The 12,217-nt window shown below is 39.1% G+C and overlaps 1 protein-coding gene across 1 annotated transcript in view; it reads right to left on the bottom strand.

Annotated features, from left to right (window-relative positions):
* Positions 1-12,217, bottom strand: part of CFAP58 (cilia and flagella associated protein 58) — a 101,452-nt gene that overhangs the window by 75,285 nt on the left and 13,950 nt on the right. Inside the window, exons 7-9 of the mRNA XM_055561092.1 lie at positions 8,517-8,676; positions 4,231-4,313; positions 168-359 (exon numbers count right to left, since the gene is read on the bottom strand). Of these exons, the coding sequence (XP_055417067.1) occupies positions 168-359; positions 4,231-4,313; positions 8,517-8,676 (435 nt within the window). The remainder of the gene's footprint in view (positions 1-167; positions 360-4,230; positions 4,314-8,516; positions 8,677-12,217) is intronic.

Raw genomic sequence — 12,217 nt, 5'->3', positions numbered from 1 at the left:
GTTTACTCTATATGGGCAGTAGCTGATTTGCTAGCAGAGCTTATTGCCCACTATCTTAAAGCATTTGAACCACAAGCTGCAATCTGAATAATCTGTCTTTGCAACAATGTGTGGCAATCAGAAATAATGCACTGATGCTTGACCCATACCATGGAGGACTAGCTTACCTTTTGGGTAAGGTCACTGGCTTCATTGATGTACCGATCTCGCTCTTTTTCCAGTTGAAAGATGATCTTTCTCTGCTTCTGAGCTTCCTCTTTGTAGTTTTGGATTTCTTCCTCCAGATTCCTCTTGGCTTGTTCATGGAGCTTTACCAGGTCTATCTGTTTCTGGGTTGCACTGACCGCCTTAAGCATATTCTGAAAATAAGGACAGCACCAAAAAATGTTTGTGGGTTTTGGGTTAAGTTTACTTGTTGCCTTAATCCTAAAATAATTAGGTGCATTGTTTGGGAGATGAATAAAAATAATCATATTTTCTACAGATTACTAAAAGCTTGCTATGTTAATTTTGCACAGAGCATTATAAACACACATAAAAAGGCACTGAGAGACAACATCCCCAGAAAGTGGGCCTTATTGCTCCCGTATTAGGGGTAGGAAACTGAGAATGAGAAGATAAGCTACTTGCCTACAAGTTCATGGGCTTCCCCAGTGGCTCAGTGGTAAAGAATCTGCCTGCAATACAGGAGGAGCAGGAGACACAGGTTCGATCCCTAGGTTGGGCACATCCCCTGGAGAAGGGCATGTTAACCCACTCTAGTATTCTTTCCTGGAGAATCCCATGAACAGAGGAGCCTGGTAGGCTATCGTCCATAGGCTCACAAAGAGACAGACATGACTGAGCTCATACACACACACACACAAGTTCACACAACAGGGGAGTGACAGAGCTGGGATGTGAATCCCGAGCTGGCTGACCCCAAAACCAATCTCTATTCCAACTCTAGTCTTTCACGTGTGAAGTTAGAACAGCTGAACCTAATTATGTATCACAGGCTTTGACTACAAAATAAAATAAAAACCTTCTTATTAAAAATACAGGCAGCCAGAATTAACATATGATCCAACAACATCACTTCTGGCCATCTACTCAAAAGAACTGAAACACATGTTCAAACAAAAACTTGTACATGAACATTCACAGCAGCACTATTTATAAAAGCCAAAAGGGGAAAACAACCCAAATGTTCATCAACTGGATGAATAAATAAACAAAATGTGCTATATCCATACAGTGGAATACTACTCATCCATAAAAAGGAATGAAGTAGACAGTACAACATGGTTGAAGCTTGAAAATATTATCCTGAGTGAAAGATGTCAGACATAAGAAGTCACATATGGTATGACTCCAGTTATATAAATATCCAGAATGGTCAAATCCACAGAAACAGAAAGCAGATGAGTAACTTCCAAGGATGGGAGGAGGGAAAAGTGGGGTGTGACTGCCTGATAGGTACAGGGTTTCCTTTTGGGTGACGAAAATGTTCTGGAACTAGATTCATGATGTTTTACACAACATTGTGAATGTACAAAATGTCACTACTGGCAAATTTTGTTTTCTGTGTATTTTACTACATTAAAAAAGAATGAACCTGGTTGTTTAAACACACACACACACACACACACACACACACACACACAGATGCTCACATCCCAACTCCAGAGATTCCGTGGATCTTGGATGGGACCCTGGCACGTACATTTTTGGAGGGCAGGGAAGCTGCCCTGGTGGTTTCTGATGCTACTACAATAGCCTTGGTTTGGCTGCGCAAGAAGTCAGGTTGTTCCTCTGGAACACAGAATTAATACAGTGCAACTCTGCAGCCATGCTCGTGATGGACCACAGCGTGTCTGCTTCTATAGCCACAGCTGAATGGACCCAGAGACTTCCGAAATAGAACCTCTAGATTTTTGTACCTCAGGAGAAGATGTAAACTCAGGAGCTGTTTATTGGCAATAGCTTTTTTTCTGCCATTTGGACAGGGAAACAGAGACAGAGAGAGATGATTTCACTGAAAGACAGAAATGAAGCCATGACTCAGCTGGAAGTCTAGTGGTGGAGGGAGGGGCTTTCTGTGCATCCCAAGAGTGAAAGGCCAGGTTTTCATCGTTCCTGAGGCCCAGCTCTATCCTTAGGTTCTGTGTTGCTGCTTAGTTGCTAAGTCGTGTCTGACTCTGTGAACTCATGGACTGTCGCCTGCCAGGTTCCTCTATCCACGGGATGTTCCAGGCAAGAATACTGGAGAGGGTTGCCATTTCCTTCTCCAGGGGATCATCCCAACCCAGGGATAAAACCCACATCTTCTACACTGGCAGGCAGGTTCCTTACCACTGAGCCACCTGGAAAGCCCCCTGGGTTCCACGAAGCACTTCGTAATCCCTTCCCAAATCTCTAACCAATACAGACCTGCAGTCAGGACTGAAAACCACTGGAATATAAATTGGTTTAAAAAAAAAAAGGACATGAAACCTTGGTCGGATGATGATGTAGAAAAATGGAAAAGGTCAACTTTACTTTCAAGTACTGAATTAAACATTTGCTCTATGAAAGATAAAGTCCCTTCAACACAACACTGAGAGAACCAAATATATGAACATTGCTGCCTGTCAAAACTATGTCATTCATTGAATGAAGGTGGCATTCCAAGTCAGTGAGGAAAGGATGTATTATCAATAAAGGTTGACTGCACACCTGCAGAGGAGCAGGCACTCTGTCAGGCACTAAGGATGCAATGGCTGGGAAAGACAAAAAAGGTTTAAAAAGTACCTGCCTTGTTGAAAAAAATTTGAATTTTCAATGGTGACTGTTTGGAAAGGATGCAAACATTTGGAAGTAGTGGTGGTGCATGAAGTGCTGAAGTTTTATATGATTTTAATTTGTACTTCTGAGTTCATATCTATATTGGGATTCAGAATAAACAGTATATAAATCAAAAAAAAAAAAAATAGTACCTGCCCTCAAGACCAAGCTGATGTAGTCAAATTAAACAAATAAGTGTAAAATTAAAGTGTTAGGTGTCCTATTGTGGCAGAAAATCCAAAGGCGGTTTACCAGAACATACAAAACATAAATGGATTAAATGTTGTATATGTTACAAAAAAATTTTTTTAATCTAACTCCAACAATAGTATTTATATTATTATTTATATATTGTTATTTATATATTTGTTATTTATAAATCTATGGAATAAAGGCACAGTTCTAGGATTATGCAAAAAAAAAAATTAATGACTTTCTGAAGGAGTGATCAGCATGTAAAGATACTTAATCTTCTACTCCTTTCTGAGATTCCCTAGTCTGCTCTAAACTACAGGATAATCTACTTCGTTAACATTTATTCATTTCTGGGAAACCTAAAGAAAAATTAAAATAATAAATATTAAAGTAATAAAAAATTGAAATGAATGAATATAGGCTGTATCTTCTTTGATAAGATAAAGCTCTCTTGACCAAAAGCCAGCAAGCTGTCTGCTGTGGAAGCAGCCTCCCCACTCTACACCCGGCACATCGCTTCATGCTTCATTCTCCCTGGAGGGAATTCTTGAGCAGGAACACATACCCTAGACCTGTGAATGTAGTTAATCTCCTCAGAGTGACTGTCAATGGAGGTAATCCTCCGGAAGGGGCCAGGAGAGGAAAGGGGGGTGAGGGAGAGGTCTGTAAGCCTCAAGCTCCCCCCAGCCTCTCCCTCAGCTTTGGACCATACTGGGCTCAAAGACTAGGAGGAATAAGCACCAGAAGCAGAAACCAAGGCCTCCAACACTCCAGAAAAGATGGAGGAAAGGTTAGAGACTCTTGGTATGGCCAACCGGCCATCCTTTAAACACCTAAAAGTTAAAGTTTATTAGAACTCACTTGTATTTTCTGGACTGGCACAAAATTGCAAATTATAGATATTAAAATCAGAAATCTTGATCAACTGCTTAGATGCCAAATAAGACATCAGCAATAGGAACAGAAACCACAAGACTCTCTGAAATCCCCTGCTAGTTTATACGATAATTCTTCAAAGTGCCTTTGTGCTCACAGGTGATACTGTGGTTTCAATTCACAGCCAGTGAACATAGATGTGCACAGCTGCGTAGAGGACAATTGAGCACTATTATTAGTTCTAATCTACTTTTGTTTGGCTCAGAGTTTTCTTTCCCTTGCAACCGGTTATAGGCAGATGTTATAGCACTAAAGAAAGACATTTATTCACCAGTGTTACTGTAACAAACGCACCTTATTCAATATGTCCCTTTCTCTCAGAAGCTCATCCATTGCTTTCTTATCAAGTTCTGCTTGTTTCTTTGAGGCCTCCACCTCTAAATCACCAGAGAGAAAAACAATAATAAATATAAAGAGAGCCTGCCAAGAAAGAATCTGCCAAAGTGGCATGAAAACTGCTTTATATATTTATCTGTAGCTATAAAACTGCTTTCTGTTGAGTGGTACGTGATCTTCATTATAACTCAGTGAGGTAAGTCTTCCCATCCCACTAAAGAGATGGAAACTGAGGCTTAGAGACCCATACACCAAGGGTCTGCAGCCAAGGGCTAAGGTTGGGAGTTTGGTCTTTCTGACTCCAAAAAAGTCCTAGTTATTTAGTTCCTAAGTTGTGTCCGACTCTTTTGTGACCCCATGGACTGTAGCCTGGAGGGCTACATGACTCCTCCAGACATAGGATTTCCCAGGCAAGAATACTGGAGTAGGTTGCCACTTCCTTCTCCAGGGGATCTTCCTGACCCAGGGATCAAACCCATGTCTCCTTCACTGGCAGGCAGATTCTTTACCACTCTGATGCTAGGGAAGCCCCCAAAGTCCTTGCTCTCCTGAAATATTTTTTATTATACAAGTAATTAGAAACACAGGAAGAAATTGAAAAAAAAAAAATTCCAAAAACTAAAGGGAAAATTTTTTTAAAAAATCAGAATCTAGGAGAGGACATATGTATACCTGTGGCTGATTCATGTTAATATTTGGCAGAAACCAACACAATACAATACTGTAAAGCAATTGTCCTTCAATTAAAATAAACAAATTTATTTTAAAAAATCAGAATCTACTTAAGATTTTGATGTGCCTCTTTCCTGACATTTTCCTATGCAAATACATGTGTGTATATAAATATATTTATACACCACATACACCAAGAGGGAGCCATAACACACATACAGTCTTGTAACTTGCTTTTATAACTAACCAATACAAATAAATACCTCTCTATAATATAAATGTGTATCTACATCAGAACAGTTAAAGACTTCATATTTCACTGTATAAAAATGTTTAATTTATTAAGCCAATCCTTATCTTAACATTTAAATTGCTTCTTTTTATTTTTTTGTTTTGCAATTATAAGCAATAATCTTATGAAAGTTCCTGCTCATTTGGTCATTCGGAGAGGAAGTCCTTGAACCAAAAGTGATTTTCTTTTTAAAGACCTTTTTCTCCAGCTGCCAAATTTCTCTCCAAAAATTAATAGCAGTTTAAATCCACAGCCAAACTAGAACAGTTATTACCATTCTCCTTGATCTTTGACAACCTGATAGCTTTTCCTAAACCAGTATGTCTATATTTAATTCACATATCTTTGATTGGTAGTGAGGTCGACTACTTTCTCATGTTTCACAATCAATTATTTGTTTTCTGTTTTTCAAATTGTCCACATTAACCCTCTGTCCATTTTTCTCATGAATTATTTACCTTTTTGTGAATTTGAAAGAGCACCTTATATATATTAATAATGACGATACTAATTCTTTGGCAATGTTTTAGTCAATTTGTCTTCTTATACAGAGTCTTTGGGGGCTTCTCTGGTGGCTCAGTGGTAAAGAATCTACCGCCAATGCAGGAGACACAGGTTCAATCCCTGGGTCGAGAGGATCCCTTGGAGAAGGAAATGGCAACCCACTCCAGTATTCTTGCCTGAGAAATCCCATGGACAGAGGAGCCTCGCAGGCTACAGTCCATGGAGTCACAAAAGAGTCGGGCACGACTTAGCAACTAAACAGCAATAGAGTCTTTTGTCGCTAAAAAACAACAACAACAACAAATAGTTTTAATTTCATTAAATCTCTCCATCTTGGCTTTACTGTTCCTACATTTGACCTTGACTTTTTTCCCAAAAAGTAGTTTATTGTCTTACTGTCATTTTCTTAATAATCCATACTGCACACTGGTATGAAACAACACCTTTATCTTAGATGATAATCACGGGTCTTTTTGTAGCCTTTCCAATCCTTTCCATTGATCTGTTTATTCACACATTTTCACTAAACTATTTGATTACTAAAGCTTTATAATACATTTAAACACCTGGTAAAGGCTAATGCTCCCTTCTCACTCTTCTTTTCCAGAATTTTATGGCTATTGTCACCTGTTTATTCTTCTGGAGGAACCCTAGAATCAGTTTTCAAGTCCCAAGCAACATAACTCTCTGAAGTTTTTATTGGAGATATTAAATGTGCAGATTAATTTGGACAGATTTATATCTATACCATATTGAGTTTTCTCATCCAGGAACTTGGTGTATTGGTCCATTTTTCAAGTCTTCCTTTTTATACCCCTCAAAAGAATTCTGTAGTGTTTTATATATATAGGCCTTACAGATATTTTGGTAACTTTATTCATAGATATTTTATTACTTTAGTTGCTATTGTGAAAGGGGGGTCTTCCATCATACACTGTAACTGATTCTTTGTAGGAAAGAAAGCCATTGATAACTATATATTTCTTTTATAACCTGCCACCCTGTTGAACTCCTGTTAGTTCTGGCAATTTTTCAGTTCACTTCTTGGATTTTGTGGCAGAAAATCATAACATATGGGGGCCTCGTGCTCCTAACCATTATGTGCAATACCCCTGTCTGATAGGACACATCAAAAGGAAGTGCTCCCTAAGAAGAAATAACGATGCTAACGAGATCCACAAAATAACCAGAAGAGAGAGCACGATGACTTCTTTAAACATGATTTAAGAATGAAGAACTGAGGTCAATAGTTAATGGAGAAATTTTTTCTGCAGGCAGCTTAAAACTATTGCCTGCAAAAATACAGAAGTTTTAATATGGGAATGCTTTTGAAATTCACTAAGCCAATTACAAAATGTGCTCTACCAGTTCTACCTTTGTGTGTGTGTATCTGTCATTGAAGATACTAGATTATAAACTACACTAGATTATAAGCTACACTGTAAGCATCCTGAGGGCAGGAACCTCCAGGCACCCAATGCCTAACATAATGCCTGCACACAGTCTGGACTCAATGTATTGAATGAGTACGTAAGTGGAGAAATGATCAACTGCAACTGTGCCTCAGTAAAAGATTGTTTCCGATATCTTAGAAGGAAATATATTGGCACTTCTCAAAGACTTTAGTGACAAATATTTCTAATAATCTTATCTAGAGATCTAGATTTTACTTAACTTTTAGGGAGGCAATGTACATGTTTATGCTTCTGGGTATGTCATCTCAGTCAGTGAGTTACGGCTGAGTTCAGTGAGGTGTTCCTGCCTCACATTTTCTGGTGCAGTCGGAAGTCAAATCCCGATCCCTCTGTCTCCAAGTCTCCGAGCTGTTTCTACCACACCATATTTAACTAGTATATGCCATATTTTTAATTATATTCTTTTTCAGGAGGGGATAGCATTCTCTCATTACTTTTATAAGCATTAATATATCTGGATAATAATAGATGACATTTAGTAAGCACTTACTACATGCCAGGCACAGTCCTTTCGATATTAGCCATTTCATCCCCAAAAGCTAAATGAGAAGGAGGTGGGATCTGAACCGAGGCACATCTGACTTCAGAATCTGTATCCTTAATGATGTTTCTATACTACCTGGCCTCCTGTGGCACTTAAATTTTCCCTCCACAGGTCACAGTGATAGTTGGGTAGAACAGGGATTTGCCATATGGTAAGAGGAAAGGAGTTGGAAGCCACTTATTTTTGTCTTGCTGATTCTGGGTACACTATTGTCTCATACACTGCTCATAGGGAATATTCAAGTTTCATTTCTCCTGCATCTTCTGTGAAAAAGAAAACTGAAGGAAAGATCATGCAGAACCCAGACTTAAGAGTATACGTGCGTGCTAAGTCACTTCAGTAGTGTCTGACTCTTTGTGACCCTATGGACCATAGCCAGCCAGGCTCCTCTGTCCACGGGATTCTCCAGGGAAGAATACTGAAGTGTGTTGCCATTTGCTCCTGCAGGGGATCTTCCCAACCCAGGGAGCAAACCAGCGTCTCTTATGTCTCCTACTGTTCCTTACTCCATTGACAAATACTGAGCAATACTTTGGGCTCAATATAATCCGTTGAAGAGTTTTTTAAGGTAAGAAAGTTCAAGGTATACAAAATGATGTCTCCTCCATATTATCTACTTACTAGTTTCAATGTTGCTTCACTGAATTCATTCCGCATGGTTTGTGCTTACACGCGTGGAGTTGTCAAAAGACATAAGTCACCAATGAAATTGCTTATAATCTAATAAAAACAAAACACAAAATGATTCTTGGTTTACCTCTCTCTAGTCCCAAGATCTGATTTTTCAGGGTTTCCTTGTGCTGTTCCACTTCTCCCTTTTGATCTTCAATCTGGTGCAATTTCTTATGGATTTGTTCTCTGATTTTGTTGAGCTTCCCAATGTCAAGGCGCATCTGATGGACTTCTTCCTCTTTGGCCTGTAATTAGTGAGAGAGGATTACCAGGGATACTTGGTCAGTAAAGGACCGGTGACTGGATGATGGTAAACTCAGAATCAATAGAAGAACATTCTTTCTAGGTCAGTGCTGAATTATTCTGTGGGGTTAAATCAAAACACACACTGTGTAGTTTTTGAGAGAAATTGAAAAACTCTAGTCTCTGAATAAAATATATGGTTAAATGAGCTAAAAACAATGAAAAAGACACCTGATGTCTCAAGATACCACTAAATCGTTGAATCATATAATATAAGAATGCCGAGTGGTATGCATCATAAATGTGTGAAATTTGTGTACAAATGTTGTATTGATTACCAGCTTTCAGACTCACAATGTGATCTCTCTTGTAGGTTATTAACATGCTGTAAAATATTGGTCTTTTGGATCCACATTGCCACTGTGGAACAACTACATACAATAGAAAAGTCACTGTCCCCTTCCTCGAGTACATTAGTCTTGTTGTTCAGTAGCTCAGTCATGTCTGACACTTTGCAACCTCATGAACTGCAGCATGCCAGGCTTCCCTGTCCTTCACTATTTCCCAGAGTTTGCTCAAACTCACGTCCATTGAGTCAGTGATGCCATCCAACCATCTCAACCTCTGTCGTCCCCTTCTCCTGCCTTCAATCTTTCCCAGCATCAGGGTATTTTCCAGTGAGTCAGCTCTTCGCATCGGGTGAATACTTGGCGAAGTATTGGAGCTTCAGCTTCAGTACCAGTCCTTCCAATGAGTATTCAGGGTTGATTCTCTTTAAGATTGACTGGTTTGATCCCCTTGATCTCCAAAGGACTCTTCACCATCACACTCTGAAAGCATCAATTCTTCAGCACTCAGCCTTTTTTATTGTCCAGCTCTCACATCCTTACATGACTGCTGGAAAAACCATAGCTTTGACTAGATGGACCTTTGTTAGCAAAGTAATGTCTCTGCTTTTTAATACACTGTCTAGGTCTGTCATAGCTTTTCTTCCAAGGAGCAAGCGTCTTTTAATTTCATGGCTGCAGTCACCATCTGCAGTGATTTTGGAGCCCAAAAAAATAGTCTGTCACTGTTTCCATTGTTCCCCCATCTATTGCCATGAAGTGATGGGACCGGATGCCATGATCTTCATTTTTCAAATGTTGAGTTTTAAGCCAGCTTTTTCACTCTCCTCTTTAACCTTCATCAAGAGGCTCTTTAGTTCATCTTCGCTTTCTGCCATAAGGGTGGTGTCATCTGCATATCTGAGATTATTGATATTTCTCCTGGCAATCTTGATTCCAGCTTGTTTTTCATTCAGCCTGGCATTTTGTATGATGTACTCTGCATGTAAGTTAAATAAGCAGGGTGACAATATACAGCCTTAATGTAATCCTTTTCCAATTGAAATCAGTCATTGTTCCATGTCTGGTTCTAACTGTTGTTTCTTGACCTGCATACAGGTTTCTCAGGAAGCAGATAAGATGTCTTTAAGAATTTTCCACAGTTTGTTGTGATCCATATAGTCAAAGGCTTTAGCTTAATCAATGAAACAGAAGTAGATGTTTTTCTGGAATTCTTGTGCTTTTTCTATGATCCAGTGAATTTTGGCAATTTGATTCAGATGATCATTATATCTACTACTGTAGGCAAAAATCCCTTAGAAGAAATGGAGTAGCCCTCATAGTCAACAAAAGAGTCCAAAATGCAGTACTTGAGTGCAGTCTCAAAAACAACAGGACGATCTCGGTTCCTTTCCAAAGCAAACCATTCAACATCACAGGAATCCAAGCCTATGCCCTAACCACTAATGCCAAAGAAGCTGAAGTTGAACAATTATATGAAGACCTACAAGACCTTCTAGAACTAACACCAATAAAAAGATGTCCTCTTCATCATAGGGTACTGGAATGCAAAAGTAGGAAGTCAAGAGATACCTGGAGTAACAGGCAAGTTTGGCCTTGAAGTACACAATGAAGCAGGCCAAAGGCTAACAGTTTTGCCAAGAGAATGCACTGGTCATAGCAAACACCCTCTTCCAACAACACAAGACAACTCTACACATGGACATCACCAGATGGTAAATACCAAAATCAGACCGATTATATTCTTTGTAGCCAAAGATGGAGAAGCTCTATACAGTCAGCAAAAACAAGACCAGGAGCTGACTGTGACTCAGCTCATGAACTCCTTACTGAAAAATTCAGATTTAAATTGAAGAAAGTAGGGAAAACCACTAGGCCATTCAGGTATGATCTAAATCAAATCCCTTATGACTGTACAGTGGAAGTGAGAAATAGATTCAAGGAATTAGACCCGATAGACAGAGTGCCTGTAGAACTATGGACAGAGGTTTGTAACACAGCACAGGAGGCGGAGATCAAAACCATCCCCAAGAAAAAGAAATGCAAAAAGGCAAAATGGTTGTCTGAGGGGGCCTTACAAATAGCTGTGAAAAGAAGAGAAATGAAAGGCAAAGGAGAAAAGGAAAGATACACCCTGAATACAGAATTCCAAAGAACAGTAAAGAGGATAAGAAAGTCTTTTTAAGTGAACAATTTCAAAGAAATAGAGGAAAATGATAGAATGGGAAAGACTAGAGATCTCTTCAAGAAAATTAGAGATACCAAGGGAATATTTCATGCAAAGATGGACACAATAAAGGCCATATGGTATGGACCTCACATAAGCAGAAGATATTAAGAAGAGGTGGCAAGAATACACAGAAGAACTACACAAAAAACATCTTCACGACCCAGATAATCACGATGGTATGATCACTCACCTAGACCCAGATAGCCTAGAGTATGAAGCCTTAGGAAGCGTCACTACGAACAAAGCTAGTGGAGACAATGGAATTCCAGTTGAGCTATTTCAAATCCTAAAAGATGATGCTGTGAAAGTACTACACTCAATATGCCAGCAAATTTGGAAAACTCAGCAGTGGCCACAGGACTGGAAAAGGTCAGTTTTCATTCCAATCCCAAAAAAAGCAATGCCAAAGAATGCTCAAACTACTGCACAATTGCACTCATTTCACATGCTAGTAAAGTAATGCTCAAAATCCTTCAAGCTAGGCTTCAACAGTATGTGAATTGAGAACTTCCAAATGTACAAGCTGGATTTAGAAAAGGCAGAGGAACCAAAGATCAAATTGTCAACATCTGTTGGATCATAAAAAAAAAACAAGAGAATTCCAGAAAAACATCTACTTCTGCAGAGTACATTAGTTTATGACTGTCCATATGGACAGAAGGACAGGGTGGCATTCATGAGCAAGTCTACATGATATCAAAAGGTATCAAAATGACAATTCTAGCAAAGCAAAGCACCAGATTTTTGTCTCTGGACTTCAAGTTTTATGAATTTTTTTAAAAATTTGCCATTCTTAGAAACTAGTTGATTTTCTGCAAATAAAGAGTGGCAATTATCCTCAGTTTTGATAATGAAGAGACTGAACTTAGCTGGGCATGTTATGCTCAGAGCACTGCTAGAAACAGAATCCCAGAGGTTTAGGATCTGATAACAAAATACTCCATCTTTCAAGGTGCCCCATGCACG

This window comes from Bubalus kerabau, chromosome 22 (assembly GCF_029407905.1).
Source record: "Bubalus kerabau isolate K-KA32 ecotype Philippines breed swamp buffalo chromosome 22, PCC_UOA_SB_1v2, whole genome shotgun sequence".
NCBI classification, from domain to species: domain Eukaryota; kingdom Metazoa; phylum Chordata; class Mammalia; order Artiodactyla; family Bovidae; genus Bubalus; species Bubalus kerabau.
The sequence above is the reverse complement of the archived record's forward strand: the minus strand, read 5'-3'. Positions and strand labels throughout refer to the sequence as shown.